Here is a 23871-nt window from a genome sequence, read left to right on the forward strand (position 1 = left end):
AGATGCAGCCCCTAATGTTACTATAGATACAGTCGATGTCCTTGTGGTTCCCATTGTTCGTGTCCCCAGATCTGATAACTGATAGGAATTCTGGCCACAACTTCAAACTACTTAAAAAAAGAAAAGTACATGAAAAACTGAGACTCTGTGCTTAAACTAGCACTTCTGTTTTTAGCTTTGTAGAAATAAGAGTGAGCACAGTGAACCCATTATCTCTCTGACTATATACAGCACTTCACTACAGTACAGTGTTCTGCATTCACCATCAGACGAGAAACACCTCAGCTGAGAACAGGCTGCACTTCAGGCTGGGAGCTGCAGAGATGCCACATGAAATGAGATGAAAATGGGCCCCAGCATGTAAACTTCCACAGCAGAGAGGGAAGAGAATGCAAATGAAAGAGAGGACGAGGATTCAAAGCTCTCTCTCTATCTCTCGCTCCTCGACGCTCATTTTTCCTGCACCGTGCCAGCAGCTACATGATTATGGAAATAGGGTGAACGTTTTCTAAGGGGGGATGATTGGTGCTCTGCTCCGGAGATTAATTTAACGTTTGAGTAAGACAGACCGCTCCTTTAGGTTTGTCAGATGATCATTATGGCAGCGGGTGAAGCCTTCTAGGAGGAATTGATGCTTTGTGGAGACAGAAGAATCAAATAATGTCTGAGGGTAATTGAACCAAGGTAAATGTGTCCTGAGACACCAAGCACAGACTGTGAGAACGAATCGCTCATTTTGAACCGGCCTGGAAACTTTATGACAGAGAACACGTAGTCAGGCAACAGCTCTAGCTCTTAACTGTCTCTGAAAACATAAATCATCATTTGTAGAGCAAGTCGTCCACTAATCATAAGGTTGGTGGTCTGATCCCCGGCTCCTCCAGTCCACATGCTGGAGTGTTCTTGGGCGAGATACTGAACCCTGAATACTGAATAAGACTGGAAATACACTACTAAAGTTGTATGTTTCTGTTTGATTCTGTACTGTAATAGTGTTACTTCCCCCAGTAACAGTCGTGTAAGGGATTACAATTTCTAAACAGTAATAATATCACCATTACTAATCCTATGAGCACTGCATTACCAGAACGCACTCTGGTTTCTGTCCCATGTAGACTGTCTCATGATGATGATGATGATGATGAAGCTGTGATGGCTGAGAGACCAGAGATGAGGGAGGAGAGAACTGGTGAGGAGCCTCTGATGGAGAAGCAGCCTCTGTGTTCTCTACGTCAGTCAGCCATGATGAAACAAACTTTTATGAAACAGACAGAGTCTGAGGACGAGGACAGATACTGGCAGAAAGTAATGACCCATACAGAGCTGTAATATATGACATATATGTCCCTGTATCATATAAGTTGACTATAAGGAGATATATTATTATCACATATAATACGTATATGAAGATATAAGTTTATAACATATATGAACTACCCATAGTAACATTTGTATGTGAGCATCTATTAAAAATATCTATATATATCTATATATAGTATCTCAACCATCAAAAACATTTACATCATGTTCAACACTCGACCACGTCCAGCTCACCTGAGGAGGCTTTTTAGCCCCCCCCCCCAACAAGGAACAGACTGTCTGATCAGATGTTTGAGAAGCTGCTGTGAGATATAATAATTAATAATCAATAATAATCAATAATCATGATTTCACCTCCGAACATCAGGACCTTGTTTAATATGCCGGGGCTGAAATAACAAACAGGAAGCTACGCTGTCATCCTGACTGTTTAATACTTTTGTAAAGAGAAAGTAATATAGTAATATAACGAGTAATGTAACTAATTACTTTGACCTTTTTGTTGTCATGGCTACAGTTGTAAACGGTCATGGCTCGGTTAGGTTTAGGAAAAGATCATGGTACTTCCTTAAGATTAGACCATCTTTGTTGTTGTGGTTACAATAATGACAACGGCTAATTACATTCTGACTCCTGAGGCCTGTAGAATGACGCGAGGTCAACTTAGTCTGGTTCTCTCGCCTTCATTATCCTGGATGACTGATATAATGAAGCTGTTTATCATCTGGCTCAGTTCATCCTGGTGTTGTGCACTGACATGAACGAGGTGTAGTCTTAGCTCTTCCTACAACGTCAGATGAATGATTGTGATACTTGATGGTATCTATACATTAATGGATGTATGTAATCACTTGTAGAGATGATCATACCAACCTTTTTAAACATGGCTGGTGTTTTCAACGTGTCCATTAGTCTACAGAAATGACTTTTTGTCACCAGGAACTGGTGCTGGATTTCCTCCAGCAATGAGGTTTTTATGGAGAGGGAGGATGGTGCATGGAGGAGGCTCTCAGACTCAGCAGGAGGGTGGAAGAAAGAAGAAAATCAGATGGTAGAGACGGAGAAATAACCCAGAGATAGCGCAGCATCCAGACTGTCAGCTCCTCAGCTGAATACTGGATCTTTTCTCTGATTGTGAGAATAAAACAATAATTTCCTACATAATAAATAATAGACACAGATATAAATGAAACAGTGTCAGACCTGCAGTCATGTTTAATTTTAGATTCTCAGTCGATGATGCTGTGGTGACTTCATATTTAGTTGACTGCCTTTGGACATCACTGCAGATGTCTCCAACACGTGAGACACACTAAGACATTCTCTAAACAGTAAGACTGGTGTTACATCTGGTTTTTACTTACTGTCAGTGAATCCCACAAAAAGACTGAAACCAGAGACATGTTAGTTTGTCTCTCAACACTTCCCTGCTCCTACGTCCTAATGAAGACAAACAGCTCACAAACATAGTGATATAGTTTTATTTCTTAAATGCTCAGTTTCCTTAAACAGCTGTTTTTGGAACAGGATTTAGTTGGGGACTATTTTCAGTGGTGGATTAATCTACATTTGATGCTGTAGTGAGACGTTGGACAGCAGGACAGTGTTTGTGTTCATGATAATGAAGGACAATGACGTCCTCCAGCCTGAACAACAACAACCCTCCAATACGGCTCAGGGGTGTGTCTCCTGAAATAGCCCCCCTAACCCTTGGTTGTTATGATTACAATAATAAACATGTGGACTGTACCGAGAGTGGCGTACACCGTGTCGCCATGGTTACAATAATAACAGTCATGGCTTGCTTAGGTTTAGGAAAAGATGGTGATTTGGGTTAAAATAAGTAGCTTCCTCAACATTAGACTATCTTTGTTGTCATGGTTACAATAATAACGAACTGTCATGGATAATAGAAACAACATGAACTGCTACTGTCACATGGGAATCGAACACTGCTCTCCTGAGTCATATTCATCCATCCACCCCAACCTCCTCCTGACGTGGACTTTGTCGCTCTATAAACTACGTCACCGCACTTTTCCCTTTGCTCCTGTCATCATTACTACGACCACTACAACAAAACCTAACTATGGGTCATAGTAACCTGCTGACAGATGACCTGTGGGCTGGTTTGTTGCAGTGTGGTTAGAGTCAGTGTGTTTATAGTAAGTACAGCGGAGCAGAGGAATGAGGTCCATCAGACTCTTTTTATTGGTTTGTTTAAAGTAGAAAACCACAGAATATTACCAGACTTACTCTTTAAATTTTAATGCTGCTAACTGATTTGGTAAATAATTAGTTTGACACTGGCTAACAGGACCTCACGCAGAAGTGCTCTGATGGATTTACTAATAGCTGGTGCAGCCCTGGGCTGACAGATGGACTCACTAACAGACCTGAGTGCTCGTCCACTAATGGACCAAAAAAATTCAAAGGCTTCAGGGCTTTTATCTGTTCATGGGATTTGCATGAGTGGTTCAATTTCTGAGCAGTATTTACATAACACACATATTTTTATAAAGTATTACCATAGCGTGATATTTAATTTTTTGGGGTTTATTTTTTTCTTATTATTACACTGTGTTCCCTCCACCAAGCAGCACTAATGCAACTTCAAAAGGATGATTGCCTTATTAAAGCTGAGAGGAGGGATGGGGAGGGTGGAGCGGAGCCAGCAGCCTGTTGAGGAGAGGAAGACTATTTAAAACTTCAGATTGCCTCATCTTCCTCATCCATCATTGATGTTTCTGCAGGAGCACACTTCATTCTGCTGATCAGCAGCTGCTACACAGACTCTCTGAAGTCAGAGTGGGTCTCTCTGAAGTGCTCTGTCTCTGTGATGTCGTGCTGTTTGGACAGAGGCACAGAGAGGAAGTGGAAAATGGCCGCTTGGACCTTTGACCCACAAATGTAACCCAGCAGAGATGTCACTGATTGTCTGTAATTTCTTTAACTGCAGCACCCGTCAATAACATGACCTGAGAACTGAACCAGAAAAACTGCTGGAGACCCAACACGACGTGCCTGAGATGCGATTAGTGACCAGTGGTCGTCACCGATTAACACGAGGACATGGGTGTTGCAGGTGCTCTCATCAACATGAAGCGTCCAGGTGTGTTTACCTGACCGTGCAGCTATTTAAACATGAGGTTTCCACACATCTTTTCCTTTTTCAGATCATGGGAAAGAAAAGAGAAGCCAATGATCTGTTTCACAGGGAATCAAAGAAAAAATCAAAAGACTTTTTTATATGAAGCTTAATTCTCCCCATGTTGCGCCAGTGGCTGCCCTTTAAGCCTCTGAGTAGTGGTGGGTGGCACAGCGTGTTTATTTCCAGGTTCATTTCTCAGTTAATGTGATTCTGTTGCATCTCTGGAGCTGGAGTCCGTGTTGTTGCGTGGTTTTCATCTCGTCTGGCGGAGACTCTGATGACTTTGGATCCGTGTTGGTGTCTAAAACAGAGCAGTCAGTGTTTCAGACGCCTCAGATTGTTTAGTCCTTCGCTCAACACAAACGCTTTGTGAGGAGCTGTGATAAGATGACAACTAACTTTACTCTCGCAGCAGCGTGATTCACTCTTCAGTCGTCGGCCTTTTCAAGAGGTCCACTTCACAGCTCCTCACGTGTCTGACTGAGGTGCTCAGTGAAATCAGACAGCAGCTTTCTGAGACGGTTTTTAACCAAGCTAACCATAAAAAAAACAAGGCGACCCCCCCTCCCCCATCTGAGTCTCCTTCCCCCAGTTACCTACTGTCAAGACGTCCCAGACCAATCACATGACGACCTCCACCTCCATCCACACCCTCACCTCCATTACTCATCCTCATCATCCACTGCTTCCTCTCCTCATTAACCCACACTGCTGTGTTTTAGTCCTTGTTAGTGGAAACATAACTATGTAGAGTTTGTGCCTAATCAAAGCATCATGGTCGTGTTTTTTTGTTGTCACCATGACGATGAAGGTCCGGCATGCCCGACACCGGTGCACTCTGAGGAGAGAGACAAACAGTCTTTGTGGTTGTTTGCATGTGGACTTGAAATTTCTTTCCTTCCACTCACGGTCTCAGAGTCCTCCACCACACCCTCCATCACCTCTTCACCTCTCGTCACAGTGTTCGGCCGAAGGCGTGAAAATGTTTCAGACAGGACACGGTGGTAATGGACAGACAGGAAGTGTTAGCTGCCTCAGGTCTAGAGGGGGCAGTGAGGAACAGACAGGTTTATTCTGCCCTATCACAGCCCATTTCATTTCACAGATATTCTTCACAGTCAAGGTCACTGTCATCAAACAAAACATATGCCTGTATCAAAATAAAACACCTGTCCTGAAAGCGATGCTGTCTCCTGGACCTCCAATCACTGTTCACAATTAACATCATATTCCAGTTGCACGATGTATATTTCACTCCTCAGAATGTTTTACTGTTCTTCTGACTGAAAATAAGTTGTTTCAACTACCCGCATCTTGGCGTAATAAGACTCAAGTGGAGCACTATTGCATAGCTGCAATTTCAAAGGCATGAAAATGACTAAGCAAAGCAATGAAATAACAATAAATCATCTCTACAGGCATTTTTCTTTCTCTAGAACCACTTCAGTCCGTCCACATGAACAAACATCACCCGATGACTGTTACACTTAAAGAAAATAATGCTGCGGTCGATCCATTGTGTAGCACATTACATTTTATTCCTGTAAGAACTGTTACAAACACTGTAAAGAGTCAGCAAGAGTCTAAAGATGCGCCAACAGTTCTGTACTAACATTCACTAAGCAACACCAGCACAAAGTGCAGCAGAGGCTGATGGGAATGTCATTAGTTTGCAGGTATTTGCTCATTGGATGAAATTAATGAAAAGTCAGAGGATCAGCAAAGTTAGAACAATTAATCCTAACGATACATCAGACTGTTGAAATATTTCAGTCTGGACCAAAGAGCCAAAAACAACCTGAACATATCACATATCACATATATCTGACCGTTTCATCAATTTGCAAAAGCAGACTTAAAGCTGCTCTCAGCCAAACTGCAGGAGCCAATAAACCTGGAGCATCATCAAGACACAAAGACGTTGAATCAATCTGTCTTTTCTATGCACAGACCTCAGTTCAGTCCGCCGTGAGCTGAGTGAGTGAGTGAAAGTCGATTTCACTGAACGGTGTGAGGGACCTTGTTTTCTAGGCATTCATTCATTATTCATATGGAACTATTTAATTACATTTGAGAGAACACTGTGCCATTAGGAATATAAACACTCTGATATTGTGGCATTTTACATCTTAATTAGATATCTGACAGTAGAGAGAGACAAAGGTCCCTCACCAGCTACAAATAAAGGATTCACGGTCAACACCTTGTCCACGAGGCCCTGGTGCCCTGGCAGTTTTGTTCTTGTAGTGCAGTGTGTGGTAAAGCCCTTAGCATGCTTCAAATGAGACTGGGTTGTGCAATTCATCATCCACCCACATCTGAAAATTTAATAGCTGATCCAAACGCCCACTCTGGAAGGCGTCATAGAAAGGGGAGGAGCATAACAGGACAGCTTCTCTCCTCCAGCTGCTCCGTTCTGCTTCCTTTGACCATCTCCTTTTTTGGCCTCTGACAGTTGCTCCTAAAGGTAGTTTCATTTTATTTTAAGGAAGTTTCAAATGCTGCTAGAGAATCCAACTTACTGAGGACTCACAGGGGTGGAATTAATGGAGGTGAACAGGTGGAGAGGCCAGAGTCCTGGGCTCAGGTCTTGATGTTGAACTAGTAGCTGACCTAAAGCAGTCATGTACCACCACTGAGCTAAATACCCCAGAATGAGGAGATGCAGTTGCCCAGATATTTCAAACTGTGACCCACACATGATAAAATCTGGACTGGACACACCCCGATCACAGCATTGTAAGATGTCAATATCAAAATTTATATTATAGTAAAATCAGGTTCTAAAAGGTTTGGAGAGAATATATTCACTGGAGGCATTAATTTCCTGAAAAGCACAAAGATAAATAGTTGCATGAGAACATGATTTGCACTGCAGTAGCAAGGTTATGCAAAGCAAGAGAGCAGGAGGAAGCACAGAGGAAGCTTTCTGTGAGACGCTTGAGGGTGAGCAGGGAACTGACATGTCCGCAGTTAAACAGAGAAGACTTCTGATTCTAATTGGACACCATGTGTTGGCTGTAATTTGTAAACAGCCTTTCACAGAGGTCTGGATGTCAACCTGACTGTCAAGAAACTGCCTCTGCTCGACAGTTATCATTCAACACGAGCTAATCTGCACCATGTGGGGATCAGCTGTTATGTGCAAATCATGTGCTGCGATGCTGTAGACTGCTTAGCAACAAGCTGAGTGTGTGTTCTTAGCAGACAACCACAAAATATGTCTCTCCATGAATGACACAGTGATACTCTGAAAACCATGTCATAAAGGAGGTGCCTCTAGCCCTGACTGAAACATGAAGCCAACACTGAAATGACAAAGTTTGCTCTAATGACCACTAGAGTCTGGCTCCAGCAGTGAGTCAGTCCCCATAGACTCCCATGTTAAAATGTCCAACTTTACAGCAGAAATAAACATGTTTATAGCCTGGTACAGAAACTGTTCTGGTCTCTAGAGCTAATTTCCTCCTTCATGTCAACTGTATGGGCTGAATTCGATATAACTCACCTGTTTACATTTGATTAAGGACTAAAGGTATGGAGAATTGAGGGCGTGGCCTCTTTGAATGACAGGTGGGTGAGAGTATGCTTGTCACAAACCGTCATACACCAAAGTCTCAGCTCCACACATGCCCCGCCTCTTTGCCCATTTTTGGATTAGCCAGGAATTAGGTAGAGTCAGGCACTGCCAACATGGCTGCTTCATGTTGGCCCAAAGTTTGTCCTCGATGTGATTAAACCCAAATTTAATGGATATTGTGCTGTAGTGACCAATTTTAGGGCAATCACTAGACTTCTGTTTTTATCAAAAGTGATTTAAACCCAAGATGTCTCATCTTTGAGAAGTGTTGGGTTTTAGAATTTACACAGCACAGACACTGACTTCCTAAAGGTAGAGTTTTACTCCTGCCTGTTAGATAGAACCTACTCGGTCACCATAGGTAATTACGACTCTTTCACAACTCACATTACCTGTTGTCTACTGCAAGGTTCAGTTTTAGGTCACATTTTTAATTTTAAACCATTTCTGGTTATTTTCCATCCAGAAATGTTGACGCCATACGAGCCAGTACGCAGCCTTAGCTCCTCGGGCAGAGTCCTTCTGGCTGTTCTAAAGTCAAGGCTTGAATCTAAAAGTGCCCATGCTTTGGCCATCAGGAACGACCTGATGGAGGAGATGAGGCAGAGTCAGGGACTTACTGTCCTTTTATCCCTGTTATACGGCATCTACTCTCTCTAATTGTCCTCATTCATATTGGATTATATTGTTTGTCTTCCCTCTTTAACTTATCAAGCTTTGTGTTTTGATGTCGTCCTCTGAGCCTCTGTCTGTTATTAGTTTTGTTTCGATTGTCAAAGCAATTTGTAAACTCTGAAGTTTACGTTATAAGTTAAAGTTATTATTCTTATTATTAAAGTCTAGTTATAGAGTGGTTTGATGACATAAACCCCTGCAGGTCATCTTTCCCATCTCTACCACCCATCCCATATGACAGGAGTATTACATTCGGTCTTAGTTTGACGAAGCTGTGTTGGGTGTTAAGCTGAGACTCCTCCTCCTCCATGCACTAATATGAATGGAGACGTCAGTGAGTGTGTTTACATCCACACGGTCCCAGCAGGAGGTCTAACCACTTGAATAAGAGAGATCATGTGTGTGGGTTTATCATGTGTGTCCAGGGTTATTTACCACACTCTGAGTCTGTTCCTCTCAGTTATCACAAATGGCCTTCTGGTAATCAGTGTTGCTGCAGAGAGCCTGTGAAATAACACATACAGACACTCATATTGGGGGGGGGCGCACATCAGTTATAAAACTGTACATCAGTTTTGTAACTGATGTACAGTGATTTTTATGGAAATATTTATCGCTAAGCCACAAATCATTTCACATGTCTTCAGGCTTATAAATTCACAGTAAAAGCAGTGGTGTATCAGGAAGCCTGACACAGTGACAGGTCCTCTTAGGTATGACTCACATGCACTTTGATGTTGTGCTCAGTGTCTGTCAAAGGCAAACTAAAGTGACGGCTCTTTGTTTTCCCACAGGCTGTTATAATTCAGGTCACAGAAAACAGGAGCATCATGTGTCCTGAGGAGCAACCTCTGCAGGAACCTTGTGATCTCTGCTCTCTGCAACAAGACTCTATCAAAGACACAACATGACCCCAGGAGCCAAACAGCACCACCTTTACACACACTCAACATAATTTGACCTGCTGGAATCAACAGATGGAGCGGAGAGGTCTATCCCTGCACCAACAACAGATTGGCACAGAGATGTGTATTTAATCATCAATGAAACTGCAGCAGTGCATGATGGCACTGAACCCTGCACAGTCAGCACCCTGAGAGACACTGTTGCACAACCAGTTTTTGTACAGCTAAGAGGAAAAATATGATCAAGATTGTCTTTGCAACGTGATACCACTGACCAGCAAACACAAGAGACCCAGGAAAATAAAGGACATATGGACTGCGAGAAGAAGGAATAATGGACAGTTTCTTCTTTCTTGGATGGCAGTAACTAAGAAGAGACAACGTGTATATGTATGATTTTGTGATATGAATATGATCCTGTTTTCTGTGGATTGTTACAGAAACCAAAAGGACAACAGAGACCTAAAGTCCTGACAGTAGGCTGGCTGAGGGAGCACTAGGCAAAAAAATTCTGACATCTAGGAGAAATATGAAATTTAAACTTTTTTTTTCCTATTACAAATGTTCACATTAGTCAAATTTGCAAAATATAAATATGAAGAACAATAAAAATCTAAATAAATAACTTCAGTGTTGTCACATTGTAAATAACCCCCATTATAAGGCCAGTGCTCATCAACACATAAAGGCCCTTAAAGGAGGTTTCCTACTGACCCATGTTGGCAGCCTCTCAGTGAAGAAGCTTTGATGTGGCTCTCTGGACTGAAAGTGTTCAATGGGCGGGACAGAACAGCACTTGGCCAATCAGCAGCCAGACAGACTTGAACATGCTGTGAATGGACATTTCTAACAACCAATCACTGATCAAAAAATAGATATTTATATAGATATTTACAGTCAGTTTAATTTAATGTAATTATTGTTAGATTAAGAAAAAATCTTGTATGTGTGGCCTCACTGAGAGCAGGGAACTCTATTTCTTGTCGTTGAGACATTGCTCTGGAGTTTGTCAGCCCTCAAGGGCCCCATCACAAAACTGGGGCCCTAAGCAGTTGCCTCATAAACTCTTTTGCCTAGCATTATCTAAGATTAAAGATCACCAAAAGTGACAATGGATTTCAACGGGAGCCTGGACTATGTGTCCTACCCAACAGGCCTGCCCTATAACACGAGCCTGGACTATGAGGACTACTACCAGGAGCCGGATGCCAGTAAAATCATCATCCCCTCCATCTACGCTCTCGTCTGCTGTATAGGCCTAACGGGCAACGCCATGGTCATCTATGTCATTCTGAAATATGCCAAGATGAAAACAGCCACTAACATTTATATCCTCAACTTGGCTATTGCTGATGAGTTGTTCATGCTGAGCGTTCCTTTCCTGGCCACGTCAGCTGCCGTGCGTCACTGGCCCTTTGGGTCCCTGATGTGTCGGTTGGTGCTGAGTGTGGACGGTATCAATATGTTTACATCCATCTTCTGCCTGACTGTGCTGAGCGTGGACCGTTATGTAGCAGTGGTCCACCCTATCAAAGCCGCCCGCTACCGCAGACCCACTGTGGCCAAAGTAGTGAATGTCTGCGTATGGGGGCTGTCGCTCATAGTCATCTTGCCCATCATTATCTTTGCAGATACTGTACCAGCACAGGACGGTGGTGTGGATTGTAACTTCTTGTGGCCTGAGGCGGCCTGGTCAGAAGCCTTTGTGGTCTATACCTTCCTGTTGGGGTTTCTGCTGCCGGTCGGAGCCATCTGCCTGTGCTACTGTCTCATGGTGGCCAGGATGCGAGCAGTGGGGCTAAAGGCTGGCTGGCTTCAACGTCGGCGCTCAGAGAAGAAGATCACCCGCATGGTTCTGCTGGTTGTGGCGGTGTTCGTTCTCTGTTGGATGCCCTTCTATATTGTGCAGCTGATCAGCGTCTTCCACCGGCCCCCAGACCCTATGGTCACTCAGCTGTTCGTCATCCTCAGCTATGCCAACAGTGGCGCCAATCCTATCCTCTACGGCTTTGTGTCTGATAACTTCCGGCGTTCATTCCAGCGCATCGTGTGTTTCCGCTGGCTGGAGTCTGGGCTGGATGCGGAACAGGTGGATTACTGTAACGTAGCTTTGAAGAGACAAGCAACATGTAGCCCTTTGGATTTTCCCAAAGACTGCATGGCTTCTGAGATGGTGTTTCGCAATGGGACATACACCTCCCGCACAACCACAGTGTAACATTCAACCAGAGCAGGACCTAAAAGAAGAAGTAGCCACAACCTGAAGAGGAGTTTCTCAACCTAATTTCAAATACGAAATTCCATGTTCATTTATCATAATTCAACTTTTTATTCAAAGATACACACCATTATAGTACCCAACAGCATCCCCAAACTGCCCAAATTCCACAACACAAAAAAAAAAAAAAAAACACAACTAAATATCTTAAATTCTCTTTCTGACCACTGTTTAATAATGTAAAGTAATTTTGTTAATTGTTGTTATGCCTGTCTTTTGAAGTATATTTAAAGCAATGCAAGAGAATTTGACAGAATATTTATGTAGTATCCTATAGTTACAACTTCTTTTCAACAGTATCCAAAGGTTACCACAGAAAAACTAATGTATATCATCTGCAAAGAAAATCATTTTTACTTTCTGTTTTGGAAAACTTACAGATTTATGTACAAAATAAACAATAATGGACCAATTGTAAACAATGATCTGGGAGGACACTAGGGATCTATGTGGTGCTGTTGGACATTATACAAAATCAGGATGTGTATCTTAAATTAAAGGTCTTATTTGTTTGTATTGTTTTTCATAATAGCACTTTCCATAACATGCTGCTGTACAAATCAGAAATTTTACCACATGCTGTTCAAATCTCTTACTCATAACTTTTAAATGTAATGGACTTTGTCGATCTTATATGTAGTTGTGTAGATTTGTATAAAACAAAGTTAAATTCAGAAGTTCTGATAAGTTGATATTTTTGGGGGAAAGTGTTACCAAGTTAAATTTTTTAGCAAGTTTTTTTTTTTTTTCCTGGGGGGGGGGGGGGGGGGGGGGGCTTTGTGCCTTTATTTGATAGTAAAGTGAAGAATGACAGTAGAGGGGGGATGCCATGAAGGAAATAGTCTGGCTGGGAGTAGAACCAGTGACTTGCCTGCTAAGAGCCAAGCAAGAGTACGCACCCTAACCACTCAGCTATTGGGTTGCCCCAGCAAGTTTCACTTTTAATTATAAACATAATTAATTTAATAATATTTTTAAACAAAACAAAAAGTGTATCAGTCATGTAAGAGAAAGGTTAAATTATTAAGTGTCATTTTCTCAAGGCTTTGAAACAATGTTTGATTCCTTCTGTGAATGTTTCTATATTTGTGTATTTGTATTTTCTGTGTTTGTTCATTATTTGTCAGTGGATCTGTTTCAATCTGAGGTTTGTAAATTACAAAGGTTCAAAACTATTCTGTTCACTTCTGGTTTTGTCTGTTGCAGGGTAAGTCTCTCAAAAAGGTGAAAAATTAATTTCATGACCCAAAGTAAATTTTACCCCAACCTAATAATAGTCACTGTAAAGTTGTGCACACCTGAAGATCTTAGTGACAGAGGTCAAAAACTCTGGACAAGAGATCCATATATATAAAGTATATGCATATATATACATATAAGATAAAAATATGAATAATGTTTTTAAATGTTTTTAAAAAATCTGCTTTTAGTTCAGTCCTGAATGTTCAGTCATTATTATTAAAATAAAAAGTGCTCTGAAAAGGCATTATTTGGCCTGTATTGTTATGCGGTCAGATGTGGGCCACCAACATTTTGGGGATTTTCATCAGATGGAAAAGGTTGAGAAAATCACCATTATATAGATTTAAACATAGGAAACAACAGTGGCCATCGGCCACATATAATCCAACAGAATAATTCAACATAAAGAGATAAAGCAAGCAGGTGCAAATACCATAGAAAAATAAGGTAAAAGGATGAAAAATTTAAAGAACATTAAGATACTTAAAGATCAAACTTAGCAATTTCTTGGTACAATATTAATTTAGAAAGAAAGTCAATATTACCTAAAAATCCTGAATGAATAACAATAATCTAAACTCCCAATAATATAATGAAACAATATATTAATATACATTATATATAATAATAATAGTATATAATTGTGTATCAGGAATGGGTAGGAAGGGGGGAACAGAGACCTGATAAAGGCCTGTTAGTTGTGTCTCTCTCTCTCTCTCTCTCTCTCTCTCTCTCTCTCTCTCTCTCCCTGTCCAAGCTCGTCACCACCACTGGACTGGACTCTCGACTCTTTTATTTTATCCATTTATCTAAATATAAAATCAAACTTTTCTTTTCAGACTGTCTGTTATTTTTTGGGCCACTTCACACACCTCCATCCTTGTCATTTTATTCCTTCTCTGTCTGACTGCATCCAAAGTGCAGAGGCACAGTGAAGTGAAAACAGCAGAACAGGTTCTACTGTGGAGCTGACTTCAGTCTGTCTGTACAGTATGTACTATATATATACATTCACCTATGGCATTTTTTGAAAGCCTGGACTCACCCACCTGCTTCTGTCCTGGTGGTGGTGAGGTGGTGACTTTCTGACCTGGGTTTAATAAGAAGTTTTATTCGTCTTCCTCTGTTAGATGAGACATGTCACACCTGTCTGTACAGAACCACCAAAACACAGGAAATCTGTTAGAATCATACAAAAGACAAATGTGTGTGATTCTTATCTTAAGATGAGATATGGCAGCATGCGTGCGTGTGTGTGTGTACTTGTACTTGCTACATAGTAAGGACCAAAAAAGTATTTTACTAACAGAGTGAGGACATTTTGGGAAAGTGAGGACATTTTGGCCGGTCCTCACTTTTTGAGACACCTTCAAATCACATTTTGAGGGTTAAGACTTGGTTTTAGAGTTATGGTTAGAATTGGGTTTAGGTTAAGGTTAGGGTCAGGGTTAGGGTTAGGCACTCAGTTGTGATGGCTAAGGTTAGGGTAAGGGACTAGGGAATGCATTATGTCAATGAGTGTCCTCACAAAGATAGAAGTACAAGTATGTGTGTGTCAGTGTGTGTGTGTGTGTGTGTGTGTGTGTAATTTCCTGTTACTCTTTCTAACATGTGGCACAGCCTGAGGTCACATGAATAATGGGATGATCTACAACAGTATGATTAAAGATGTCATGTGCAGATAGTGACACTGACAACAGGTGTGATTAAACTGGGAGGTTTAGGAGCCTCATGCTAATTATTATTTCTCCTTAGACTTTACAATTAAAGCCACAGTCACCCATTCACACACACACACACACACACACACACGCACTCACACATACACACACAGTCACACTGATGATATATTATGGCCCACCATATGGGCATTTTATATATGTTATAAACCCTAACCCTGACCCTGACCTTAACCTAAACCTAATTCTAACCATAACTCTAAAACCAAGCCTTAACCCTCAAAATGTGATTTTAAGGTGTCTCAAAAAGTGAGGACCGGCCACTTTCCCAAAATGTCCTCACTCTGTTAGTAAAATACTTTTTTTGGTCCTTACTATGTAGCAAGTACAAGTACACACATACACACACACACACACACACACACACACACACACACACACACACACACACACACACACACACACACACATACACACACACACACACACACACACACTTTTACTAACAGTTCCATCCAGTTCTGCACAGGTTTAATGTGGTGCAGACTGTGACTGAAGCCCAGAGGACTGAGCTGTAACCTCACATCAACCAGCATCCAATCAATTTTCCCTGCCTGGTTTATGAAGGCGTCACCGTGGAGACTGACATCAGTCACTCAGCAGGGACAGTCACCTGTCAATCACTCTCAATCAGTCTAATCAGGTTGGCCAAATTAAACCTTGGTTGTGGTGACACAGGGAATCTATGACTGGGACTGTCCTTCACTGACTGACTGAGAAATGAATTACTCATTAAATTACATCAAATTTAATGACACTGAGTGCAACAATCCACCTGAAGTGAAGGTTTGTGCTGATCTGAAAAAAGAAAAGAAAAGTCAAAAGAAATGTCTTTGAAAGTCAAAGTCTCGACACAAAGAAAAAAAGTTAATTTTACAGCTTACAAAAATAAACCTTACCAAACTACACAAATTCTAATTCAACACCAGAACTAATCAATTGGTTTTAAGTTGTTGGCAGGTCTTGGCAGCAGGAGGAGGAGGCCATTGTAGGCCATTGCATACTGATGCCTTGTCAAACCCGCTGACATCTCTTTGGTATCTGTTGCAGCTAACTGGCAAAACGCTGAACCAATATCAAACAGTAAGCCGCGGCAGGCTAAACACGGTAGTTAACTGATGATGCACACTCAAATGATTTTATATTGCTGTGGCTCTACCACTCTTTATTTACATGACATACGTGCACAACTCCACACGGCTCAATGTATCCATGCAAATATTAGAAGGTAATAAAACACAGGTACAAATCACGCAGTGTTGCGGTCCACAAAATATATCGCTGCACTGTGCTCACCCTACCCCATGACAAACAGGTGAAAGTCATCATTTAGAACTATGGCCACACCCTCCAGTAACAGTCCCATCACCTAGGTGCCAATACAGCAACAAGAAAAGATCGTTTGTCATGGTAATTTTATTATGAACAAACTCACTGAAGAAGACTGGTAGCAGCTCAACCTGCAGCAAAGCAGGCATTCACTGTTCATTTACTTTGAAAATCCCAGGGACTGCTTCCTCCCTCTGGTCCAGTTGGCAGATGTACTGTGCACAGATGCGGCGGTGATAACTGCACCTCACTCATACTATCTCACACCAGCATCAGTGGTCGATGACCTGGGAATGAGAAATTGACCATTTCTATTTCTGTAGCAGGCCGTATGTTTACTGGAAAACCAGCTGCATGAAACCATCTTCATCAGACCTGTCCAATCACATTTATCTCTGTAGATAAAATGACCATGTGAAGAAAACCAGTGTGGAGAGGAGAGACTTCCTGAGGAGGCTGGAAATCCTTCAAGGTGAAAACATCCTTAACATCCTAACCTGTCAGTTTGTGATTTGTTCAAGAAAAAATGTGGTTCACTGTTTTAACAAAGTGCTGAACTGAATTTTCTGCAAACAGAAAAGAATGTGAATCTGATCGTGGTCTCATCAGCCCTGATGCTGCACCCCAACAGCTGATGGAGTGATAGAGCTGGGGTCATATATACTGTACATATACTGAACTGTGCAGCATAGCTGAAAGTTATGAATTCACAGGAAGTCACGATTAGGAATACAAATTATTATTTTTAATTCCCTGCCACATTTTTTTACCTCCACAGTCTGAGTCCAAAAATAAAAGCACTTACATTGCAAGAGGAATGTGAAGGATTTTCTCCTTCACTGTCCTGTAAACTGCTTGAAAAAAGAATATCACACTATCTTCAGTCTGCATAAACTCTCCATAGATCTTAACAACATGACCACTAATCCTCACTAATGAATTTTACTGTTCTACATGTTGTTGAGTTGTGTTCTTACATCATCACAAATGTTTCCATCAATTCTCAAACCAGAAAAATAGTGACTTTAATCATGGTAACGCTCCGTTTCATTGGTCGCCTGTCATGATGCTCAAGTGTCATCACTGTGGTTCCCCTGAATGTTTTTCAATGAAGATTTTTTTTACTAAAGTGTTGTGGTTGCCTGCCAGAAGCTCAAAATTGACCTTTATCCTCTTCTAAGTCACATTTTAAGATTCACTTTCTACACCTCAGTCATTTTAAACTATATATTTTAAGATGAAGGATTTTAATCTTTGGATGTCTGGATTTAAGTTCTCAGAGAAAACAGTCAGGAAAACTGCAGCTCAGGTCCCATCCATGCATCCACTCTGAGATGCCCCCTCCATTATTTGTGGAGAGGAGGAGACCTCTGTGGAGAATTCAGCTCCAGGTCAAAACCTCCTAAACCACTGACACTGAAGGATCCAGACCAGGAGAAGACGACAACTCCCATGGTCCCACACTTTTTCATCTTTTGTTACTGTTTTGGTTGAGAGAGCCCTGGAGGCAGAAGTGACAGACTGTGAGTTTAATGCAGCTTGTTTCAGGCTGAACACTGAATGAATCTGTGAATCATCTGCGGTGCAGTAAGATCAATGAAAACTTGGTTAATTATGGTGGAAACTGTCGGTTGCAACACACCCACATCATTACTGAGCCAAAAATGCACACTGTCAGAAATGTGTTCATGTGTCCAGCACGCCCTGAACACACCACACAGACTGGAGAAGTAGCAGCGATGTGTTTACCTGCAGGACCCTGACCTGTAGAGAACTCATACTGAATCATTCTGCGGGTTGACATCCATCATCCATCACTATGATGTGACTTGAAGATCACGGAAACTTTCTGAAGAGTCACAGTCTCAGGACACCAAAGGCAACGTGCAACAACAGCTACTGGTCCATCCCCACAGTTCAGATGTAGTGATGACAGAAGTCAACATATGTTTGTGGTGTAAGACGTGTGACCCCAGAGAATTCAGAGGCATTCGTAAAACACACTGAGTGATAGAAAGGAAAGTTTAAAATGGTTCTCTGTGAACAAGACAGGAAGTCTGTCTGAGAGACAGTCACCTGGGACACAGAGAGGACAGAGCCAAGTTTCCTCTGGAGGTGGACTGATGTTCTTGGCAGGTACTCACTGTTTCTGTCATGCTACATTTTTTTCTGTAGTAATGTATGCACTCCTCTTAGATGGAAGAAAATCTTTTCACAGAAAATACACATTAATCAGCATCACTGTTTTAGCCAAAAGGCTAATTTTAAATGTCTCTTGTCCAGATGTTACACAAGTTATTAAAACAACAATAAAACACACAAAGAGTCACATTAGAAGCAGCTGAACAGCACCAAGTAGGATGTGGACAACACAGACCATCAATACAAAACCATGTTAAGCAGCTAGTCCACAATGTCAGGGATCAGCACACCCCAACCCGATCCCTGTTCCTGCAGGTGGCGGCATACAGGCTCCACGTATACCTCTTTGGGCTGTGCCCGACCAGACCCCATGGACCAAGGCCTGGTCACCAGACGCTCGCTGGCAAGCTACCCTCCCAGGTCTGACTCCAGGAGGCTGCCCCCAGGTTCCCTTATCTGACGAGGTCACACCATCTTGAAGAGACTTCAAGATGTAAGCGTCTTCCATCTGGTTGTTGTTGAGCTGAAAAACAAAGCTCTTCACTCTGACCCTCACCTATGTTCATGAGCTCTGGGTAGTGACTGGAAGATTCACAACCTGACAAGGCACAAATGCAGTGATGAAGAAGGTTACTTTTTAAGATTTTAAGTTGTGTATTTAATGGAAGGATTTTCCAGACCTGGAAGAAGAAGATTCTTGTGGCTGTCTGGCTTTCTTTGCTAACTTGCTAACTAAGGTGATGTTACCTGCCCATAAAAACTTGATAGCTAGCTCAAGCCCATTTTCCACTGGTCAAAAAACTCACTAAGACCACCAACATTTGGCTTTTGTCGGCAATGGAAAAGGCTACAACTGTCATTCACATCTGTCACCTGCCCAGCACTGTGCTGATAAACCAGAAACACTGCGCTCGGGGATAAAAGAGTGAGCTGCAGCCCGTAAATAAGTTTCAAAGACACAAAATCCCAGATCCAAGTGGCACTTTTACCAGTTTGCACGGCAGATAGCAGCTCAACTCCTTGCATTTGCGTGTGTCCTCAGTCCGACCAGAAAGACAAGCTCGACTGGCAGTGGAGAAGGGGTCAATCGGCTTTTATTTAGCTGGTTTACACTTGTTTAAAAAACTGCTTATACCTGCTAATTTTAGTGTACAAACGCTTTAAGATAGCAGCAGACAAGCTGATCCAGCATTAGCTGCAGATGTAGACACAATCACTCTCTAAGCGAACCATGTTCATCCTTCATGGCCACAGGTCACCATCTTCTATTGGCTACTTCCTGCAGGATAATACTCCATGTCACAAACTGGTTTCATCACCATGACAGTGAGTCCAGTTCAGGCTCCAGACTGGAGGATTACCTGCTGGAACATTTCTTAATGAACAGCTTCCTTGTCCACCCAGCTCTGCCATAAGTCTCTGGCTGGAACAGGTTGGTGAGCACAGGTTTTTCTTCTGGGCACGTTGACACCAGATGTCATGGTGACCATCATGACCTCACTGTGGCAACAAGACTCTGGTGAACAAGAAATACTGAAACTACAGGTTGTTTTTACACTTCTGTTGTGCAGATGTGAGAGTAATATCTCCCCCTCAGTAAGACAGGGAATGGGTGTAGTTCTATGGATCCAGTGTTATTAAAATCCTTCACATATCTTTGTTAGCATGTGCTCTGGGCATGTGAGTATTTCAGGACAGTGAGCACTTGTCTGATGCTGAAGAGCTGAATGATGAGTGTGTTAGACTGAAGTGTGTCTGCAGGATGATGGTGACTATGAGAGAGAGAGAAATGATTCCGTTAAATAAAAAAAAAAAAAGATGTTATCGTTACTCTCCTCAGGAGCTGAATACAAATAAATGTCAGAGAAGACAGTGTGATGATGCTAAGGCCGTCAGAATGGTCCAAGATGGATGATGAGGGTTGGTCATCCACACTGGAGAACCCTGCTAACTGGAGCCAGATTTCCTCCTGGTAAAATGAGTCTTTCCCTCTGTGGCTTTATCAGCAGAGTCATAGATTTTATGAGGTGTTAACTCCCTGTAACAGAAGCTACTCTAGTTCCTCAAATAAAAACCGGGTCTCCAATAATCACCAGGGGCATGGTCAACAAGAACAAATAAACATATAATGTTCCCTTCTACCACCTTAATTTAATAAGTATAAATAATATCAAATATCACCATGCCAACAACAACACCTTGTTGCTCTGGATTATTCACCTCAAGTATCTGATTCATTCAGTCCTATATTATTGCAAATATCTCACAATAACAGCCCTTCTGTGAAACTGAAACACCAGAGGGCTTTTCATTTGAAATGGTTACAAGTAGTGTTGAGTTTGGGGGCAAACAGGAGCGCATTAAAAAGAGGCTTCTTACCCAAACATCAAGGTCAGTGAAAGATGGTGAACTGGTTAAATGTAGATAAACAGGGCGTGAACTTTTTCTGTGGATCTGTCCCTGACCTGAACCAAGAGCTGCGTGTTGGTGAGCATCAGTCCATGATGACTCATTATGTCAGACACGACCACATGTGCTGCTGTTTGTCCTTAAAAACTGGAGCACGACCACCTGATAACACCTGAACAAAATCCATCTACTGGAAAAAGGTCATGTGACGTGATCATCACTTCAGTTAAAGATCATCACAGATATTTTCCCAGAGTCTGAACTCAATCTTCACACTCCAGTGTGTTTCTACAGAAAGAGCCTGATGCTTTTCATTTCCTACACTGACAGGAAAATCTTTTTCTAATGTCCCAGCGCATCTGTCTGTGCATTAATATAAACCTCCTGCTGAATGATAATGAAACTTCACTGTAGGTCTCCACTACTTCCCCTCTCACACCTCTGCCTCAGAATACAGGGATTTATCAGCCTCTGAAGCATCAATGAGAAGCAGAATCCCTGTGGTTAATTCATAGCAGCACTGAGTGAGAATGAGACCAGCTTCAAATCTGTATCTCAGCTCTGATGGTGATGACTGATCTGCCTTTTCTGTCTGGGATGATTCAGTGAGCTGCAGCTTATCACACATAAGAAAGAGCCGGGACGAGATCAGAGTCTCTGACAGAGACGGTGCAGTCGGGTGTGAACATGGATGAGACGTCGTCTCCACAAAGGAGCCGACACAGAGTCTCTCTCTGCTTCTTCCACTGTGTCAATCATCTGTATGTTTCTTGGTTTTTGTGTCAAGCTCGGTTAATGGATAACTTAATGGATCATAATATGTTAGTGGATTACCTCCACCGTTTGGAGTCTTCAGAAAAAAACATTCCTGAATTGATTAAAAACGCCTGTTCATTTTGAGTTTTTTTTATTTATTGTAAATGTAAATTTCTTGGATTGTATTTTATTTTGTTTAATTTTAAGTTATTAGTAAGTAATTTTTTTTCATCCCTAATATATTATCACCAATATTTTTTTTATACATGTCAAAGCTTTGAAAAAAAAAAAAGGTTTCAATTTGCAGCTCAATTAAAAACTGTAAGTTCCTACTAATTACTAATTACTACTAATACTAAATCATAAAGATGTTATTGTATAAATAACTCATCAGCTCAGACAGTTATATTGGTTTTCTCCAACTTTAAACAACTTTTGGATACTTTCAGGTGAATATTTATTTTTTTGACTTCATAGATAATTTGTACAATTATTAAATCCAGGGCTCCATGGCCCTGTTCACAGCTCAGAGGAGGTCTGGACCACATTGAAGGACCACCTACTCACCTGACCTCCTCTGCCACAGTCTGATTGGTCCCAACACAGTTTCATCATGAACCCAAAATATTTTTATGTCTCACAGTGTTTTCACTGTAGAGTCTCTCTCTCTCTCTCTCTCTCTCTCTCTCTCTCTCTCTCTCTCTCTCTCTCTCTCTCTCTCTCTCTCTCTCTCTCTGATGTTTGCATATAGAGCAAGGAAGGTTTTAACAGGTCTGGTCTTATCTGATCTGGTCTGAACAGGTCTGAACAGGTCTGAACAGGACATTCACCTCCTCATGAAAGTCACAGCGACAAACGCCTGCAGGGAAAAATGACAGGAAAGATCAGAGTAAGGCTAAACTGAACTAGGATTTTAAAAATGTTCTCAAACTCATTCTTTATTTATTGACTTATTTATTTATTTATATTTTATTTGTCGTGTCAAAGTTAAAAAAAAACATGGTGATCTCCTCCAGACTCGTCTTAAGACATGAAAAAATTTGAATAATAATCTGAAAGGCTGCAACTAATTTTCCCTGAAGTCCCTTAAGTCTTGGTACTTTGAGATATCTCGTTTGGCTGGAAGCAGAAAAACTAGTCCCTGCATTTGCTGCTGAGGATTAATTATTGCAATTCCCTGTTATCAGGTGGCTCCAACAGGCCTGTGGAGACTCTGCAGCTTCATGAATTCAACTGACTTCACCAAGAGTCCAAAACCGAAAACACTCAGTTTAACATCAGAGACAAAAAAAGCAACAAATCCTCAGTGTGAGAAGCTGAAAGCAGTGAATGTTACCACAGAAGTGATTTAAACTAGTGATTGATTTTTAAATAGCTGCTGATTAATTTTCTGTTGATGAAGCAGCCAATTAAAATCTTAAATTAAATCTCCTCCTCCCTCTTAAAAAAAACAAAAAACAAAAACAAAAACATCCAGTATCAGTTTCAGAGACGTTTCCTCCTTCACTGAGCACTGGTGGTGGTTACTTACTGGACTGTGATTGGCTTTAAAGTTGTGATGTCATAAATCCAGGAAGTATGTCCCCTTGCAAAATGGGTGATGGAGAAATGATACATTGAACTGTACAGCATGAAAGAATCCAGCTCCTGTCTGTATGTTCCAGTTCATCATCATCATCATCATCATCAAGTGGCCATCATACCTGTATGATGTACTGAGAGCTGTTATTTTATTTAAATGCACCTGAGAAGTACCTAAGGAAGCTTGACACTGTGTACCACTGTGCGCTACGTTTTATTACTGCTTTTGGAAATTGCGTGCATCACTGCACTTCGTGTGCGGCTGCTGCCTTGTCCTCTCTGGATGTTCATAGATTTACCCATTGGATGATTTATGTCCATAAATCTCTCCTCGGCTTGCTTCCCTCACATCCAAAAGCACCGTGGTCTGCAATCTCATGATACCCTGCAAATGTTGGTACCTGGGGTCAGAACAGAACTTGGCAAGAAAGCTTTTAACTATGCTCTTCTCCAGTTTCATGGAATAATATTCGAAAGGAGCTGAAACTTACATATTGATCACTTTATGAGAATTTAAATCAGTTTTAAAGGCTCGAGAACAGAGCCCTCTTGGTCATTGTACGTGTTCTTAACTTTGGTTCTTCATCATTTTTAATATTTCACTCTCCTTCTTGTAAAGTGTGTTATAGTTATGTATGTCATTTGTATGTCATTGTAATATTGTCTTCCTGCCTTCTTGGCCAGATCTCTCTTGAAAAAGAGATTTTAATCTCAATGAGACTTCACCTGGTTAAATAAAGGATATAATAATCAGTGGTAGTAGT

The 23871-nt window shown here is 41.5% G+C and overlaps 1 protein-coding gene and 1 long non-coding RNA gene across 2 annotated transcripts in view; both read left to right on the plus strand.

The window, feature by feature from the left end:
* The window catches only part of LOC139621558 (uncharacterized), a 292521-nt gene that overhangs the window by 184111 nt on the left and 84539 nt on the right, over positions 1-23871 (plus strand). The window lies entirely within an intron of this gene.
* On the plus strand, positions 9524-13082 carry sstr1b (somatostatin receptor 1b). Its single transcript, XM_071478160.1, has one exon. It carries the CDS (start codon positions 10743-10745, stop codon positions 11847-11849), a length of 1107 nt encoding a protein of 368 aa, XP_071334261.1. The 5' UTR covers positions 9524-10742; the 3' UTR covers positions 11850-13082.

The sequence above is a fragment of the Trachinotus anak genome, unplaced genomic scaffold (assembly GCF_046630095.1).
Source record: "Trachinotus anak isolate AG129_WGS33_773 ecotype Australia unplaced genomic scaffold, CSIRO_AGI_Tana_v1 ptg000005l, whole genome shotgun sequence".
NCBI lineage: Eukaryota > Metazoa > Chordata > Actinopteri > Carangiformes > Carangidae > Trachinotus > Trachinotus anak.

Excerpts from the sequence above, each read along its gene's own strand:
- sstr1b (XM_071478160.1), top strand. The coding sequence starts at position 10,743 with ATGGATTTCAACGGGAGCCTGGACTATGTGTCCTACCCAACAGGCCTG.